Source organism: Oncorhynchus tshawytscha, linkage group LG20 (assembly GCF_018296145.1).
Source record: "Oncorhynchus tshawytscha isolate Ot180627B linkage group LG20, Otsh_v2.0, whole genome shotgun sequence".
Taxonomy (NCBI): domain Eukaryota; kingdom Metazoa; phylum Chordata; class Actinopteri; order Salmoniformes; family Salmonidae; genus Oncorhynchus; species Oncorhynchus tshawytscha.
Window position 1 is genome coordinate 40,100,552 of NC_056448.1, and position 20,194 is coordinate 40,120,745.

At 36.5% G+C, this 20,194-nt stretch overlaps 1 protein-coding gene across 1 annotated transcript in view; it reads left to right on the forward strand.

Annotated features, from left to right (window-relative positions):
- Positions 1-2,966: 2,966 nt before the first annotated feature.
- The window catches only part of LOC112246754 (ras-related protein Rab-3C), an 84,683-nt gene continuing 67,455 nt past the window's right edge, over positions 2,967-20,194 (forward strand). Inside the window, exons 1-2 of the mRNA XM_042302644.1 lie at positions 2,967-3,102; positions 4,414-4,623. Coding sequence (XP_042158578.1) covers positions 3,097-3,102; positions 4,414-4,623 — 216 coding nt within the window. The 5' untranslated portion in view covers positions 2,967-3,096. The remainder of the gene's footprint in view (positions 3,103-4,413; positions 4,624-20,194) is intronic.

Here is a 20,194-nt window from a genome sequence, read left to right on the forward strand (position 1 = left end):
GCAATGAAAGAGGACGATAAATTGCTAAATAGGCTCACTCGTTAGTGGAATATCAACTCTAGTCTGCACATTTGACTTTCTTTTCCTTTTGCCATGAACACTAGAGGTCGCCACAGTAACATTCTAAATTAACATTCTAAAGCGTCATCGTCCAGAAACTGGTACTGTACTAGTGCTGCTGTGCCATTCACCTAGCATCCAAGATCTAGCAGTTTAACCTTATATAGATAACAGGGAAATGTAATTACATTACTGACGACAACGTGATCACTGCTCACAAATTCAGTCATGTTCCACGTATATTACCATTTAAAAGTCCTATTTTCATTATTAACCAGCGACATTATAGCAATAATCTAGTCATTTTTTCTAAACTTCCAGACAGAGCACAGTATATAACCCACTTGGCAAGCGTCAAATCCAGATTGACAGGTTCTGCACCAATCAAATTCTACTTTCTTCTTCTATGATGTAATTGTGGTCAGCAAACAAACGTTTAAGGTGCTGGAGTGTGTGGTCAATCACGGTTTACAACATTAGCTCCACACTTCTAAATCCTCCTACCTAACTCGGTACACCTGGAAAATAAAAAAGAGACATAATAACTTCTAAAAGACCATCCCCAAATTCCCTTCCAATCCCCGTCCAGTCCCTGTCCAACCTCAATAATCCCACACTTCAATCTTTCCCTCCCTTGAACATACTCAAATCAAACCAAATCAAATTTTATTTGTCACATACACATGGTTAGCAGATGTTAATGCGAGTGTAGCGAAATGCTTGTGCTTCTAGTTCCGACAATGCAGTAATAACCAACAAGTAATCTAACTAACAATTCCAAAACTACTGTCTTATACACAGTGTAAGGGGATAAAGAATATGTACATAAGGATATTTGAATGAGTGATGGTACAGAGCAGCATAGGCAAGATACAGTAGATGGTATCGAGTACAGTATATACATATGAGATGAGTATGTAAACAAAGTGGCATGGTTAAAGTGGCTAGTGATACATGTATTACATAAGGATGCAGTAGATGATATAGAGTACAGTATATACGTATGCATATGAGATGAATAATGTAGGGTATGTAACATTATATTAGCATTGTTTAAAGTGGCTATTGATATATTTTACATCATTTCCCATCAATTCCCATTATTAAAGTGGCTGGAGTTGAGTCAGTGTCAGTGTCAGTGTGTTGGCAGCAGCCACTCAATGTTAGTGGTGGCTGTTTAACAGTCTGATGGCCTTGAGATAGAAGCTGTTTTTCAGTCTCTTGGTCCCAGCTTTGATGCACCTGTACTGACCTCGCCTTCTGGATGATAGCGGGGTGAACAGGCAGTGGCTCGGGTGGTTGTTGTCCTTGATGATCTTTATGGCCTTCCTGTAGCATCGGGTGGTGTAGGTGTCCTGGAGGGCAGGTAGTTTGCCCCCGGTGATGCGTTGTGCAGACCTCACTACCCTCTGGAGAGCCTTACGGTTGTGGGCAGAGCAGTTGCCGTACCAGGCGGTGATGCAGCCCGCCAGGATGCTCTCGATTGTGCATCTGTAGAAGTTTGTGAGTGCTTTTGGTGACAAGCCGAATTTCTTCAGCCTCCTGAGGTTGAAGAGGCGCTACTTACAACAATATAACAACACATGTAAAATCAAAATCACAGTTTCATCAACGATACACTCAAGACACAAACCATTCACATTCTTGCCAATCAGATGTAATGACGGGTTCAATGTACAATGTCCTAGACGCAATCGAGCAAACACCACCTCTTCCTTCCTAATCTGAATTTTGAATCTTGGTCCACCTACCTTTCTTTGAAGGGCATATAAATGCCGGCCCTTTGGCTCAGAGTCTGATATCTTCTGCCACACATCTATCAAAATGGCTTTGATCTTACATTTGGCCTCACCTCTACCCAGTGGAGCATGAACATAAATTATATCTCATTTTAAAGCCCTTTTGGCGGTCTGGTCAACAATTTCATTCCCTACCACACCGAATGGGCTGGGACCCAGCAGAATCTCATTACTACACCCAGTCTCTCGATTCTCCACAATAACATTAATGCCTCCAATAGTAGGTCACTCATATTAGATTTACCAGATGATAAACTATTCAACACAGACAGGGAATCTGAGCATAATATAATTCTGACAGGTTGTACGTCCTCCACCCACTGGAGGGCAACTACTATCGCCAACAGTTCAACTGAGTATACTGACAGTTCATCTGTTAGTCTTCTACATATCTCCTCTTCTACATATCTCCACTTCTACATATCTCCACGTATACATATCTCCACTTCTACATATCTCCACTTCTACATATCTCCACTTCTACATATCTCCACAATTCAGGAATGTTAGCACCTGCTCCTGTGCTCCACTATCTGGGTCCTTTTATCCATCTGTGAAAAGCAGTAAAAATGCATAAAAACTTCTACCAATGTAATTGTCAAACAGTTTCCATATATCACTGATTTATAACCAATCTTTTATTTTCTCTACCAAGGTTAGATCATCAACAGGATTCGGTAGTAATCCCAGAGGAACATCCCCTATTACCATAGAAGGGCCAACCTCCAAAACCAATCAGATTACGATGTGAGCCTTTCTTTTACGCCTGCTATTTTAGGTTAAACTGTTTGGGTGAGCCTAGTTAACCCAATCAAAGTATTTTTCGTCATTAATGAATGGTAAAAGACTACATTCCCGGTCAGCTCAACATGCTATGTGATTGTGAACGGTTCTCGCTATCCCGTATCGTTGGGACATCCCTAACCAATTGAAGATGACCTGGTGAAATGGTTAAGGTAAGGATTAGGGTTTTGGTTATGGTTAGGCTAAGGGTAGGGATTAGGCTAGGGTTTAGGATCGGGAAGTCCCAAGGATCCCAGATAGAACTAACCGACTGTGAACGCGCGCAGTCGCGTGTCATTGCGCGCTCTCGTCTGGCTTGAAAAAAGGGGACAGCTCCGTTGCTTAAATCCAGAGGGAGGCACAGGCGGAGCATCTCTGGGTATCACTCGCTGAATTGAACACAACACATTTGGAAATCTGTTTGTCATTTAGTGGCACGCTCCAGGACGCACCTATGCAGGTAGTTGTATGTTTTTTTTGGTCCTTTATTTCTCATTACATATTTGTAGTCATATATGCCTGTGAATTATTTGTAAAAACTGTATGGCAATTATGGTAATCAAGCGCATCTGGCCACACTGTTACTAAAATTGTGCCCTGAAAATGAGAGCTACGCATGAAATCGTGTCTGTATTCAGGCAGAGTGACAATATGTTTTTAAGCAAAAACGAACTGATGGTGAAGAACATACGGTGTCAATATGGGGGTGGGGGTGCTTTTCTACCCTGTAGTTGTAGGAAAAAAACATTAGCCTATTTTACATTACTATGGATTGAATTAATAGCCAGCGATGAACTGTAACGTTAGTTGTTCGCTTGAATTCAGTAATTATCTTACAGTATTATTTTATTAGCCTAGCCTATGTGAACTGGACCAAATTAACCCACATTAGATCTAATTGATGTTAGATACAATTGGTGTTAAATGATTAACATTTGTTATTTATAAGCGTGTATAGCTATAGGCTAGACAGAATAATACACCATCAAATGTAAATGAAAGTGTGATGTATTTTGTTGTGGAACTTTGAATGGTTGTAGTTAACTGCATCAACCTTCTGTATTCATTCTGGATTTTACATGATACTTTTAGAAGCTATAAAAATGTTTTATTAAACATTCTGTCTCTCTCTCTCTCTCTGTCTCTCTCTCGCTCTATATATATATATATATATATATATAACTCCCACTAATTTATTGGGTAAAACACCAATGTTTCAGCATCACTGTGCCTTCTTCAGGGTTATGTCATGAATACTTGAACCAGGTTATGTAGACAAACAGTGAAACTAGTGCAACCAATGACAATAGGGAGGGGTGTGTCATAATTATTAGGTTGATTAGAATGAATTGAGTGAAATTAGATTGTAAAATACTAGATTATAAAATAATAAAAGTCAGGGCTTGATTAATAAAGGAAATAGCCGAAAGGCTTATGGTACCACTTTTCCCAATGTGTGAATGAAAATGTCTCCCTCCCTTTAGCCAGGTAGAGGCTTGCCTGGGTCTGTGTATGTCTCATGGTTGAGTTATTGGATCTGAACAGCCCTGCTACATTGCTCTTATCATTTCTTTAACACCTCCATAGATTGAACATTTAAAAGGGTTGTGGATGCTGATGAAATAGTGTTCACAGGGTTCTGTCCAAAGTATTGCACTAGAGAATAGGGTGCCATTTGGGACGCATCCCTAATGTTCAGGTCTAGCGAACTCTGAAACCCCAATCACTGAACACCAATTGCTTTTGAATTTGAACCGTCTTGTTCTTGCAGATGGCTGCAACACAGCAAGAGGGCTCGGACCAGAACTTTGATTATATGTTCAAACTGCTTATCATCGGCAACAGCAGTGTAGGAAAAACTTCCTTTCTCTTCCGCTATGCCGATGATTCCTTCACCTCTGCTTTCGTCAGCACTGTGGGCATAGATTTCAAAGTGAAAACAGTCTACAAGAACGACAAGCGGATCAAACTACAGATATGGGTGAGTCTAAAGTATGTTTTTGTGGCGTGATACTCTCCTCACTCGAAGAGTGTTTCCTACTGTCGAATGTTACAGTATGCGTAGTACTGTTTGCTGTTGTAAAGGAGGTAGTTCAGAACTGTGTCTGTGTGATAAGAAACCTTGCAGGGGACCTAAAGACTCCTATTGTTGGCTCCTAAGCTAATGCCTAGTCCAGTGTTCCCAAACTCGGTCCCGGTGCCCTCAAGGGGTGCATATTTTATTTTTTGCCCTAGCACTACACAGCTGATTCAAATAGTCAAAGCTTAGTGTTGAGATGATTATTTGAATCAGCTGTGTAGACCCTGGCCTATGAATTAGTTCAGTTGGCTGCTGGACTGATGCAGTCTTGTCGTACGAAGGAGACCCAGGTTTGAACCCCGGTTGGTCACTCTGTCATGTCCACAAGAGGTAACTTAGTGCCAATATTACATTTAAAATGCTTTGAAAACAGGAAGTCTGAATTTGTATTTTGTTCTCTGCCCAGTAGCTATGGTATTAAACCTACAGCACTGGGGTACTCTCTGGGGTTTGTGAGGTTAGTGACAGCAGTTTCAAAAGGATTCAGGAAGGACTTTATTATCTCTGGGTGTCGTTTGTGAGGCCCAGGTCTGACCAATTCATTTTTTGGCACTTAATAATTGTATAGTCATGATATGAAGATTCGGCTTGTAAAAGTTTTTTTGCCTGGTCACAGACAACTGATGTGTTTTGCACTGAAGTCCACAAGCGAAGGGAAAGGGTGAGAGGAGGAGAACATGCAGATAGCTGCGAGAAATAATGATATATACATCGAGCAAAGTGATCATGCTGTTTTTATGTGGCTGCTATGAACGCAAAATGTGTTTCTATGTGATCAGGTGTGTATTCATTCCTCCGATTCTGTTGAAAAACGTTTCTTAAACGGAAGCAAACAGAACAAAATGGGGATAAACATACCAGGATTTTGTCCAATGGAAACCCACATTTGGACTAGTGATTACACCCTAGATCAGCTAGATGCAGGCAAGAGTGTGCAAGGAATGTGTCACTACCTGTGTGCACCTACGTTGTAAACTTAGACTAGGTTGTAGCAACCTCATGATTGGTACAGGGAAAACTTTAGTATCATGTAAAAGCCTAAACCTATCGATGTTACACTGAGCTGGGTGAATGGAATATGAATGACTGTCATCCAATATGATGTAAAAGAAATAAGGCCATGCTCATAAAAAAAAATGTGCATCCTCTCTCATCTAAAACGTCTCTGGTCTCATAGTATTCACAAAGCGTCTCACAGTATTCACAAAGCGTCTCACAGTATTCACAAAGCGTCTCACAGTATTCACAAAGCGTCTCACAGTATTCACAAAGCGTCTCCAAGTAGGAGTGCTGATATAGAATCAGTTGTGCCTTTTTTAGCATAATGAATGGACTGATCAGCACTCCTATCTGATTTTAGATCAGCACTGCTTTATGAATACAGCCTGGTCCCTAGTCATGATCACTTCCTAACCCTTACTTAGCCTTACTAACCCTAACCCTTACTAACCCTAACTACCTAACCCTTACTAACCCTAACTACCCTAACCCTTACTTACCCTAACTACCCTAACCCTTACTAACTCTAACCCTTACTAACCCTAACTACCCTAACCCTTACTTACCCTTACTAACCCTAACTATCCTAACCCTTACTAACCCTAACCCTTACTAACCCTAACTACCCTAACCCTTACTTACCCTTACTAACCCTAACCCTAACTACCCTAACCCTTACTAACCCGAACTACCCTAACCCTTACTAACCCTAACTACCCTAACCCTTACTAACTCTAACCCTTACTAACCCTTACTAACCCTAACTACCCTAACCCTTACTTACCCTTACTAACCCTTACTAACTCTAACCCTTACTAACCCTTACTAACCCTAACTACCCTAAACCTTACTTACCCTTACTAACCCTAACTACCCTAACCCTTACTTACCCTTACTAACCCTAACCCTTACTAACCCGAATCCTGACTAATCCTAACCCTAACACTTACTAACCCTTACTAATCATAACCCTAACTAACCCTTACTAACCCTAACCCTAGCTAAACCTTACTAACCCTAACCCTTACTAACTCTAACCTTAACTAACCCTTACTAACCCTAACAATCCCTTACTAACCCTAACCCTAGCTAAACCTTATTAACCCTAACCCTTACTAACTCTAACCTTAACTAACCCTTACTAACCCTAACAATCCCTTACTAACCCTAGCCCTAACCATTACTAAACCTTACAAACCCTTACTAACCTTAACACTTACTAACCCTAACTAACCCTAACCCACATTACTTTCTGGAGGATCGAGTGTCTAGTCATAATTTTCTTGATAGCAAAACAAATACAGGTCAAATTGTGAGTTTTAAATTAGACCTGCACTAACGACTTTGGCCAACTGAACACATTAGGCTGCTCACTGTCTGCTGCAGAGTCAATGGCTACTGAGTACAGCTGGAATGGAATGTCAACCTAATGCTTACACTACACAAATAATGGCTCAATCTCATGGTTTTTCATTTGTGCCAGGATGATTTTGAACTGTGTTGGTTTTATACCCAAACCAAATCGCCTTGAGAGGATGTTGTGCTTGCTGAAGACCCTATGATCTATAGCCCTTTCCTGAAGATATGATCCATTGGAAGCCCCACTAGTCTGATCCATTGGAAGCCCCGCTGGTCTGATCCATTGGAAGCCCCGCTGGTCTGATCCATTGGAAGCCCCGCTGGTCTGATCCATTGGAAGCCCCTGGTCTGATCATTGAATCCTGGAAGCCCCGCTGGTCTGATCCATTGGAAGTCTGATCCCGCTGGTCTGATCCATTGGAAGCCCCGCTGGTCTGATCCATTGGAAGCCCCGCTGGTCTGATCCATTGGAAGCCCCGCTGGTCTGATCCATTGGAAGCCCCGCTGGTCTGATCCATTGGAAGCCCCGCTGGTCTGATCCATTGGAAGCCCCGCTGGTCTGCTACTCACAGATATTAAGCCTACTTCTCTACTGAAGACTGTCAAAATCAAACTGCAATCTAGTCAGAAGCCTACCCAGTGGGCACATACTGGTTGAATCAATGTTGTTTCCACGTAATTTCAAAGAAGTTACTTTGAAGCAATGTGGAATAGACATTGAATTGATGTATGTGTCCAGTGGGTATTTGACTAAATCTTCTGATCATCGACTGATATTTCAGTTACCACCCTCTTCTCTAACACTGTACACGCATTTTGCCTCTTGAGAACCTAGCAGAGCGAATCTGCTGCTGGTGTTTGAGCTATTCTGCCACCAAATGTCTGCTTTACATGAACCAGGTGGTGGCCACACATGGAGAAGAATTAGGCCAGCTATTAATCATCATGTCAATGGTGTATTACAGACAAAACTGTTCTTATTAGAGAAAAAAAACAATATGTATCTAAATTATTTTAATGCTTCAAGCGTAGGATGAGAGTATGATTTCAGCAGTGGTGTAAAGTACTTAAGTAAATGTACTTAAAGTACTACATAAGTAGTTTTTGGGAGTATCTGTACTTTCCTTTACTATTTATATTTTTTGGACAACTTTTACTTTTACTTCACTACATTCATAAAGAAAATAATGTACTTTCTACTCCATACATTTTCTCAGACACTCAGAAGTACTCGTTACATTTTCACAGGAAAATGGTCCAATTCAAACACTTATCAAGAGAACATCCCTGGTCATCCCTACTGCCCCTGATCTGGTGGACTCACTAAACAGAGAACATCCCTGGTCATCCCTACTGCCCCTGATCTGGTGGATTCACTAAACAGAGAACATCCCTGGTCAAATCTGGTACTCACTAAACAGAGAACATCCCTGGTCAAATCTGGTGGACTATAAACAGAGAACAGAGAACATCCCTGGTCATCCCTAAACAGAGAACATCCCTGGTCATCCCTACTGCCCCTGATCTGGTGGACTCACTAAACAGAGAACATCCCTGGTCATCCCTACTGCCCCTGATCTGGTGTACTCACTAAAAGCAAATGCTTCTTTTATAAATGATGTCTGAACATTGGAGTGTGTCCTTGGCTATCCGTAAATAAAATAAAAAACACAATTGTGCCGTCTGGTTTACTTAATATAAGGAAGTTGAAATGATTTATACCTTTACTTTTACTTTTGATACTTCAATATATTTGAAACCAAATACTTTTAGACTTTTACTCAAGTTGTATTTTACTGGCTGACTTTCACTTTTACTTGAGTCATTTTCTATTAAGGTATATTTACTTTTACTCAAGTATGAGAGTTGAGTACTTTTTCCACCACTGGATTTCAGCCATGTTTAGAGAGAGTAAGTCTTTGTTGCATGGAGGATTTTGCTTCTAATGTTGACCAGTGACCACAAAGCAAGTGTAATATTGTATCAATACAATAATTTTACTTAGCAACAGTCAATGGCAGCATGTGAAATTATATTTTCATTTATGTGATACCAAATACAAAACCTGAAACACATAAACAATTTACAGTAAATCCAAAGGACTCCTTCACCTTCATGAGTCATTAGCATGCCCTCCCATGACCTGGTCTCATCTGAGTCCCTCTCTGTCCAAATTAATATCACTCACTCCTGAATGTGCTACCAGACCCTGCCATACACTGAAACCATGGAAACAGGTCTGGAGCTAGCTAGCACAGAGGAGGTAGCTGTGGCACAGGGGTTATACAATACAACCAGACTCATAACATTGATTTTGGGAAACGGTGTTAGCAGTTAGCTAGCGGGTAGTGGGTGCTAGGCTTGGTCACTCTGCCCTGGCTGTCTGTAACCAGAGGTCTACACAGCTTTGCCGGATATCTGAAATGCTTGAAATCGAGTTTTGCGGTCTCGAGGAGTTTTATTAGTATCGATTTTTCATTTAGGTTGCAACTGTCTTCAATCATGGCTAACTTAGAGAGGCTTAAGGAGTGTTAGAGGGACGTAGCTACAATGGCTGGATACAATTGTAGTGCAATGTCTCCACTTTTACTGAGGCTATACTGCAGTAATGAGCTTTAACAGCTTTAGAATATCAGATTCCATTTATAAATTAGGGTTAGATCCAACTAAACAAAGTCAAGCCATCAAGGCAGTCTGAGGAAGACATCAGCTTGATGTTGAAAACGTCAGTTACCTGTATTCATCCTGAACAATGAATTAAAGTGAGCAAATAAGAAATTAATTTAATGGTTTTTGTGGAGTACACCTCTCTGCCTCAAACGAGTCCTTTTGGAGGTTTTTCTTGGTAAGCCCCATCAAGCTTTATGAAAACAATATTTATGAACTGCCGTTAGTGTATATACAGCACTTGACAATAGGCTTCAAAGCAGTTTACACTGTTATGGGGGGGGATAATTTCACCTCATCCACCACTGGTCAGGGTTGGGGAGTAACGGATTACAAAAAAACGGTAACTATAATCTGTTACGTTACCAGCAAAAATATTGTAATCAGATTACAGATACTTTTGAAAAACTAGATGATTACTGAGAGGATTACTTTTATATTCAGAAAGGATATTTGTGGGAAAAAAATCTGTTTCTCAAACTGTGCACTGGGGCCTCCCACTCCTCTTTCTGTTCTGGTTAGAGCCAGTTTGCGCTGTTCTGTGAAGGGAGTAGTACACAGCGTTGTACGAGATCTTCAGTTTCTTGCCAATTTCTTGCATGGAACTGCCTTCATTTCTCAGAACAAAAATTTCAGAAGAAAGTTATTTGTTTCTGGCCATTTTGAGCCTGTAATCGAACCCACAAATGCTAATGCTCCAGATACTCAACTAGTCTAAAGAAGGACAGTTTTATTGCTTCTTTAATCAGGACAGCAGTTTTCAGCTGTGCTTGCATAATTGCAAAAAAGGGTTTTCTAATGATCAATTAGCCTTTTTAAAATGATAAACTTAATACAACGTGCCATTTGAACACAGGAGTGATGGTTGCTGATAATGGGCCTCTGTACACCTATGTAGATATTCCATATTCCAGATACAATAGTCCAGCTTCAATAGTCATTTACAACATTAACAATGTCTACACTGTATTTCTGATCAACTTGATGTTATTTTAATGGACTTTTTTTTTCTTCTTTCAAAAACCAGGACATTTCTAAGTGACCCCAAACGTTTGAATGGTATTGTGAAAATATACAGTATGAATCAAAAGTTTGGACACAGCTACTCATTCCAGGACTTTTCTTTATTTTGACAATTTTCTACATTGTAGAATAATAGTGAAGACATCAAAACTATGAAATAACACATGGAAACATGTAGTAACCAAAAAAGGCAGCCAGCAGCTTCCTGTGGTCGTGTCTCAAATGGCATCCTATTCCCTATGAGCCCTGGTCAAAGGTAAGGCACTTTTTAGGGAATAGGGTCCCATTTCAGATGCGGCCGCGGTCTTTATTATCCTCCCATCTCTCATCGTTAGACGCCGACATTTAACCGCCTCGCTTTTCTGAAGAACAGCTGGCTTGTTTCCGGAAGGCGTCTTTTGTTCCCCCAACGAGGTGTGTGTGTGTGTGTGTGTGCGCCTGCCTATCTCCCTGGATATGTTTTGACAACCCACTTACGTCAGACTAGTCACGGTGTTGAATCGCATCTCAAACTCTCTTTGTCTTTTTGTGAACATTTCAATCCTGCATTAAAACTAGTTCATCCTCCTTCTTCACTCTTATGCAAAAACATTTAAAAAAAAGTTTAAATCTGAAGAAAAATGGTACAAATCATTCTAATGAACAATGTGTTCTTATACCATGGCATTGTTGAATACTCTTTTCTGATTGGCTTGAAGGGCATTCTAGAGCATGCATTATTTCCCTGTAACGCACGGTAGAATTCAATGGCTATAGTTTGTTCTTGCATGTTCTATGTTTGAGCTGCTTTTTGAAAGCTGCTTTTGAATTAGATTTTCATAATAGCAAACTAGGACTGATAGTTTGGTTAACTAAACTAGCAAGTCTGTTTGGTTACCGAGGCAACTACTGTCTATCTAGTAAACTTGCTAACTGCTTTAGTGGATGTTGAACACATTTATAGCCACGATATAAAAGGGATAATCAACTCGTGGCTCAATGCGCTCCGTGGAACACACCTTCCACGTTAATCATTGTCTTCCACAGAACCCATAGCCTCTTAGTTGATTATCCTTTACATATTAATTGACTTGTGATTCAAATGGAAATACTTGTCCTATTATTAGCTCATTAGCTTGACTAAACATGAGCAGTGATAATTACTGCAGTTGTCTGGTCAAACTCCTAAAGCTTTTTTAGTCTGTCAGATGTTAACCCTAGACCTAACCCTAAAGCCTTGGGTTTACATCTCAGCTGCAGTAGTGATTCAGTGGATGAGATAATGCCATACGGTAGAGATTCATTGTGACTGCAACCCAAATATCACCCTATTACCTATAGGCCCTGGTCAAAAGTAGTGCACTGCATAGGGAACAGGCTGCCACTTGGGACGCACAAACTGCGCCTTTGAATAAGCAGCCGTGTGTGATAATAATTTAACTGGAAAAGCAGGGGGTCCTAAGCCTTTCAAAGATGTCACTGTGTGATGCAGGCTATTGCAGATGAAAACGCAGCAAGAAACTTTGCTTAGATCTTTCTGGGAGCATATTATGCACTGTAGCATTTGAACAAACAGGGATTGATTCCAAAGAGTATCTACTGCCATGATTCCAAAAAGTATCTACTGCCATGATTCCAAAGAGTATCTACTGTTATAGTAGTATCTACTGTTATAGTAGTATCTACTGTTATAGTAGTATCTACTGTTATAGTAGTATCTACTGTTATAGTAGTATCTACTGTTATAGTAGTATCTACTGCCATGATTCCAAAGAGTATCTACTGTTATAGTAGTATCTACTGTTATAGCAGTATCTACTGTTATAGTAGTATCTACTGTTATAGCAGTATCTACTGTTATAGTAGTATCTACTGTTATAGTAGTATCTACTGCCATGATTCCATAAAAGTATCTACTGTCATGATTCCAAAGAATATCTACTGTTATAGCAGTATCTACTGTTATAGTAGTATCTACTGTTATAGTAGTATCTACTGTTATAGCAGTATCTACTGTTATAGTAGTATCTACTGTTATAGCAGTATCTACTGTTATAGCAGTATCTACTGTTATAGTAGTATCTACTGCCATGATTCCATAAAAGTATCTACTGTCATGATTCCAAAGAATATCTACTGTTATAGTAGTATCTACTGTTATAGTAGTATCTACTGTTATAGTAGTATCTACTGTTATAGCAGTATCTACTGTTATAGCAGTATCTACTGTTATAGTAGTATCTACTGTTATAGCAGTATCTACTGTTATAGTAGTATCTACTGTTATAGCAGTATCTACTGTTATAGTAGTATCTACTGTTATAGTAGTATCTACTGTTATAGTAGTATCTACTGTTATAGTAGTATCTACTGTTATAGTAGTATCTACTGTTATAGTAGTATCTACTGCCATGATTCCAAAGAGTATCTACTGTTATAGTAGTATCTACTGTTATAGTAGTATCTACTGTTATAGCAGTATCTACTGTTATAGTAGTATCTACTGTTATAGTAGTATCTACTGTTATAGTAGTATCTACTGTTATATTAGTATCTACTGTTGTAGCAGTATCTACTGTTATAGTAGTATCTACTGCCATGATTCCATAAAAGTATCTACTGTCATGATTCCAAAGAATATCTACTGTTATAGTAGTATCTACTGTTATAGTAGTATCTACTGTTATATTAGTATCTACTGTTGTAGCAGTATCTACTGTTATAGTAGTATCTACTGCCATGATTCCATAAAAGTATCTACTGTCATGATTCCAAAGAATATCTACTGTTATAGTAGTATCTACTGTTATAGTAGTATCTACTGTTATAGCAGTATCTACTGTTATAGTAGTATCTACTGTTATAGTAGTATCTACTGTTATAGCAGTATCTACTGTTATAGTAGTATCTACTGTTATAGTAGTATCTACTGCCATGATTCCAAAGAGTATCTACTGTTATAGTAGTATCTACTGTTATAGCAGTATCTACTGTTATAGTAGTATCTACTGTTATAGTAGTATCTAATGTTATAGCAGTATCTACTGTTATAGTAGTATCTACTGTTATAGTAGTATCTACTGTTATAGTAGTATCTACTGCCATGATTCCAAAGAGTATCTACTGTTATAGTAGTATCTACTGTTATAGCAGTATCTACTGTTATAGTAGTATCTACTGTTATAGTAGTATCTACTGTTATAGTAGTATCTACTGTTATAGCAGTATCTACTGTTATAGTAGTATCTACTGTTATAGTAGTATCTACTGTTATAGCAGTATCTACTGTTATAGTAGTATCTACTGTTATAGTAGTATCTACTGTTATATTAGTATCTACTGTTATAGTAGTATCTACTGTTATAGCAGTATCTACTGTTATAGCAGTATCTACTGTTATAGTAGTATCTACTGTTATAGTAGTATCTACTGTTATAGTAGTATCTACTGTTATAGCAGTATCTACTGTTATAGCAGTATCTACTGTTATAGCAGTATCTACTGTTATAGCAGTATCTACTGTTATAGTAGTATCTACTGTTGTAGTAGTATCTACTGCCATGATTCCATAAAAGTATCTACTGTCATGATTCCAAAGAATATCTACTGTTATAGTAGTATCTACTGTTATAGTAGTATCTACTGTTATAGCAGTATCTACTGTTATAGTAGTATCTACTGTTATAGTAGTATCTACTGTTATAGTAGTATCTACTGTTATAGTAGTATCTACTGTTGTAGCAGTATCTACTGTTATAGTAGTATCTACTGCCATGATTCCATAAAAGTATCTACTGTCATGATTCCAAAGAATATCTACTGTTATAGTAGTATCTACTGTTATAGTAGTATCTACTGTTATAGCAGTATCTACTGTTATAGTAGTATCTACTGTTATAGTAGTATCTACTGTTATAGCAGTATCTACTGTTATAGTAGTATCTACTGTTATAGTAGTATCTACTGCCATGATTCCAAAGAGTATCTACTGTTATAGTAGTATCTACTGTTATAGCAGTATCTACTGTTATAGTAGTATCTACTGTTATAGTAGTATCTAATGTTATAGCAGTATCTACTGTTATAGTAGTATCTACTGTTATAGTAGTATCTACTGTTATAGTAGTATCTACTGCCATGATTCCAAAGAGTATCTACTGTTATAGTAGTATATACTGTTATAGCAGTATCTACTGTTATAGTAGTATCTACTGTTATAGTAGTATCTACTGTTATAGTAGTATCTACTGCCATGATTCCAAAGAGTATCTACTGTTATAGTAGTATCTACTGTTATAGCAGTATCTACTGTTATAGTAGTATCTACTGTTATAGTAGTATCTACTGTTATAGTAGTATCTACTGTTATAGTAGTATCTACTGTTATATTAGTATCTACTGTTATAGTAGTATCTACTGTTATAGCAGTATCTACTGTTATAGCAGTATCTACTGTTATAGTAGTATCTACTGTTATAGTAGTATCTACTGTTATAGTAGTATCTACTGTTATAGCAGTATCTACTGTTATAGTAGTATCTACTGTTATAGTAGTATCTACTGCCATGATTCCATAAAAGTATCTACTGTCATGATTCCAAAGAATATCTACTGTTATAGCAGTATCTACTGTTATAGTAGTATCTACTGTTATAGTAGTATCTACTGTTATAGCAGTATCTACTGTTATAGTAGTATCTACTGTTATAGCAGTATCTACTGTTATAGCAGTATCTACTGTTATAGTAGTATCTACTGTTATAGTAGTATCTACTGTTATAGTAGTATCTACTGTTATAGTAGTATCTACTGCCATGATTCCAAAGAGTATCTACTGTTATAGTAGTATATACTGTTATAGCAGTATCTACTGTTATAGTAGTATCTACTGTTATAGTAGTATCTACTGTTATAGTAGTATCTACTGCCATGATTCCAAAGAGTATCTACTGTTATAGTAGTATCTACTGTTATAGCAGTATCTACTGTTATAGTAGTATCTACTGTTATAGTAGTATCTACTGTTATAGTAGTATCTACTGTTATAGTAGTATCTACTGTTATAGTAGTATCTACTGTTATAGCAGTATCTACTGTTATAGTAGTATCTACTGTTATAGTAGTATCTACTGTTATATTAGTATCTACTGTTATAGTAGTATCTACTGTTATAGCAGTATCTACTGTTATAGCAGTATCTACTGTTATAGTAGTATCTACTGTTATAGTAGTATCTACTGTTATAGTAGTATCTACTGCCATGATTCCAAAGAGTATCTACTGTTATAGTAGTATCTACTGTTATAGCAGTATCTACTGTTATAGTAGTATCTACTGTTATAGCAGTATCTACTGTTATAGTAGTATCTACTGTTATAGTAGTATCTACTGCCATGATTCCATAAAAGTATCTACTGTCATGATTCCAAAGAATATCTACTGTTATAGCAGTATCTACTGTTATAGTAGTATCTACTGTTATAGTAGTATCTACTGTTATAGCAGTATCTACTGTTATAGTAGTATCTACTGTTATAGCAGTATCTACTGTTATAGCAGTATCTACTGTTATAGTAGTATCTACTGCCATGATTCCATAAAAGTATCTACTGTCATGATTCCAAAGAATATCTACTGTTATAGTAGTATCTACTGTTATAGTAGTATCTACTGTTATAGTAGTATCTACTGTTATAGCAGTATCTACTGTTATAGCAGTATCTACTGTTATAGTAGTATCTACTGTTATAGCAGTATCTACTGTTATAGTAGTATCTACTGTTATAGTAGTATCTACTGTTATAGTAGTATCTACTGTTATAGTAGTATCTACTGTTATAGTAGTATCTACTGTTATAGTAGTATCTACTGCCATGATTCCAAAGAGTATCTACTGTTATAGTAGTATCTACTGTTATAGTAGTATCTACTGTTATAGCAGTATCTACTGTTATAGTAGTATCTACTGTTATAGTAGTATCTACTGTTATAGTAGTATCTACTGTTATAGCAGTATCTACTGTTATAGCAGTATCTACTGTTATAGTAGTATCTACTGCCATGATTCCATAAAAGTATCTACTGTCATGATTCCAAAGAATATCTACTGTTATAGTAGTATCTACTGTTATAGTAGTATCTACTGTTATATTAGTATCTACTGTTGTAGCAGTATCTACTGTTATAGTAGTATCTACTGCCATGATTCCATAAAAGTATCTACTGTCATGATTCCAAAGAATATCTACTGTTATAGTAGTATCTACTGTTATAGTAGTATCTACTGTTATAGCAGTATCTACTGTTATAGTAGTATCTACTGTTATAGTAGTATCTACTGTTATAGCAGTATCTACTGTTATAGTAGTATCTACTGTTATAGTAGTATCTACTGCCATGATTCCAAAGAGTATCTACTGTTATAGTAGTATCTACTGTTATAGCAGTATCTACTGTTATAGTAGTATCTACTGTTATAGTAGTATCTAATGTTATAGCAGTATCTACTGTTATAGCAGTATCTACTGTTATAGTAGTATCTACTGTTATAGTAGTATCTACTGTTATAGTAGTATCTACTGCCATGATTCCAAAGAGTATCTACTGTTATAGTAGTATCTACTGTTATAGTAGTATCTACTGTTATAGTAGTATCTACTGTTATAGTAGTATCTACTGTTATAGTAGTATCTACTGTTATAGCAGTATCTACTGTTATAGTAGTATCTACTGTTATAGTAGTATCTACTGTTATAGTAGTATCTACTGTTATATTAGTATCTACTGTTATATTAGCATCTACTGTTATAGCAGTATCTACTGTTATAGTAGTATCTACTGTTATAGCAGTATCTACTGTTATAGTAGTATCTACTGTTATAGTAGTATCTACTAGTATCTACTGTTATAGTAGTATCTACTGTTATAGCAGTATCTACTGTTATAGCAGTATCTACTGTTATAGCAGTATCTACTGTTATAGCAGTATCTACTGTTATAGTAGTATCTACTGTTATAGTAGTATCTACTGTTATGATTCCATAAAAGTATCTACTGTCATGATTCCAAAGAATATCTACTGTTATAGTAGTATCTACTGTTATAGTAGTATCTACTGTTATAGCAGTATCTACTGTTATAGTAGTATCTACTGTTATAGTAGTATCTACTGTTATAGTAGTATCTACTGTTATAGTAGTATCTACTGTTATAGCAGTATCTACTGTTATAGTAGTATCTACTGCCATGATTCCATAAAAGTATCTACTGTCATGATTCCAAAGAATATCTACTGTTATAGTAGTATCTACTGTTATAGTAGTATCTACTGTTATAGCAGTATCTACTGTTATAGTAGTATCTACTGTTATAGTAGTATCTACTGTTATAGCAGTATCTACTGTTATAGTAGTATCTATCTGTTATAGTAGTATCTACTGCCATGATTAAAGTAGTATCTACTGTTATAGTAGTATCTACTGTTATAGCAGTATCTACTGTTATAGTAGTATCTACTGTTATAGTAGTATCTAATGTTATAGCAGTATCTACTGTTATAGTAGTATCTACTGTTATAGTAGTATCTACTGTTATAGTAGTATCTACTGCCATGATTCCAAAGAGTATCTACTGTTATAGTAGTATATACTGTTATAGCAGTATCTACTGTTATAGTAGTATCTACTGTTATAGTAGTATCTACTGTTATAGTAGTATCTACTGCCATGATTAAAGAGTATCTACTGTTATAGTAGTATCTACTGTTATAGTAGTATCTACTGTTATAGTAGTATCTACTGTTATAGTAGTATCTACTGTTATAGTAGTATCTACTGTTATAGTAGTATCTACTGTTATATTAGTATCTACTGTTATAGTAGTATCTACTGTTATAGCAGTATCTACTGTTATAGCAGTATCTACTGTTATAGTAGTATCTACTGTTATAGTAGTATCTACTGTTATAGTAGTATCTACTGTTATAGCAGTATCTACTGTTATAGTAGTATCTACTGTTATAGTAGTATCTACTGCCATGATTCCATAAAAGTATCTACTGTCATGATTCCAAAGAATATCTACTGTTATAGCAGTATCTACTGTTATAGTAGTATCTACTGTTATAGTAGTATCTACTGTTATAGCAGTATCTACTGTTATAGTAGTATCTACTGTTATAGCAGTATCTACTGTTATAGTAGTATCTACTGTTATAGTAGTATCTACTGTTATAGTAGTATCTACTGTTATAGTAGTATCTACTGTTATAGTAGTATCTACTGCCATGATTCCAAAGAGTATCTACTGTTATAGTAGTATCTACTGTTATAGCAGTATCTACTGTTATAGTAGTATCTACTGTTATAGTAGTATCTACTGTTATAGTAGTATCTACTGCCATGATTCCAAAGAGTATCTACTGTTATAGTAGTATCTACTGTTATAGTAGTATCTACTGTTATAGTAGTATCTACTGTTATAGCAGTATCTACTGTTATAGTAGTATCTACTGTTATAGTAGTATCTACTGTTATAGTAGTATCTACTGTTATAGCAGTATCTACTGTTATAGTAGTATCTACTGTTATAGTAGTATCTACTGTTATATTAGTATCTACTGTTATAGTAGTATCTACTGTTTATAGCAGTATCTACTGTTATAGCAGTATCTACTGTTATAGTAGTATCTACTGTTATAGTAGTATCTACTGTTATAGTAGTATCTACTGTTATAGTAGTATCTACTGTTATAGTAGTATCTACTGTTATAGTAGTATCTACTGCCATGATTATAAAAGTATCTACTGTCATGATTCCAAAGAATATCTACTGTTATAGCAGTATCTACTGTTATAGTAGTATCTACTGTTATAGTAGTATCTACTGTTATAGCAGTATCTACTGTTATAGTAGTATCTACTGTTATAGCAGTATCTACTGTTATAGCAGTATCTACTGTTATAGTAGTATCTACTGTTATAGTAGTATCTACTGTTATAGCAGTATCTACTGTTATAGTAGTATCTACTGTTATAGTAGTATCTACTGTTATAGCAGTATCTACTGTTATATTAGTATCTACTGTTATAGTAGTATCTACTGTTATAGCAGTATCTACTGTTATAGCAGTATCTACTGTTATAGTAGTATCTACTGTTATAGTAGTATCTACTGTTATAGTAGTATCTACTGTTATAGTAGTATCTACTGTTATAGCAGTATCTACTGTTATAGCAGTATCTACTGTTATAGTAGTATCTACTGTTATAGCAGTATCTACTGTTATAGTAGTATCTACTGTTATAGTAGTATCTACTGCCATGATTCCATAAAAGTATCTACTGTCATGATTCCAAAGAATATCTACTGTTATAGTAGTATCTACTGTTATAGTAGTATCTACTGTTATAGCAGTATCTACTGTTATAGCAGTATCTACTGTTAT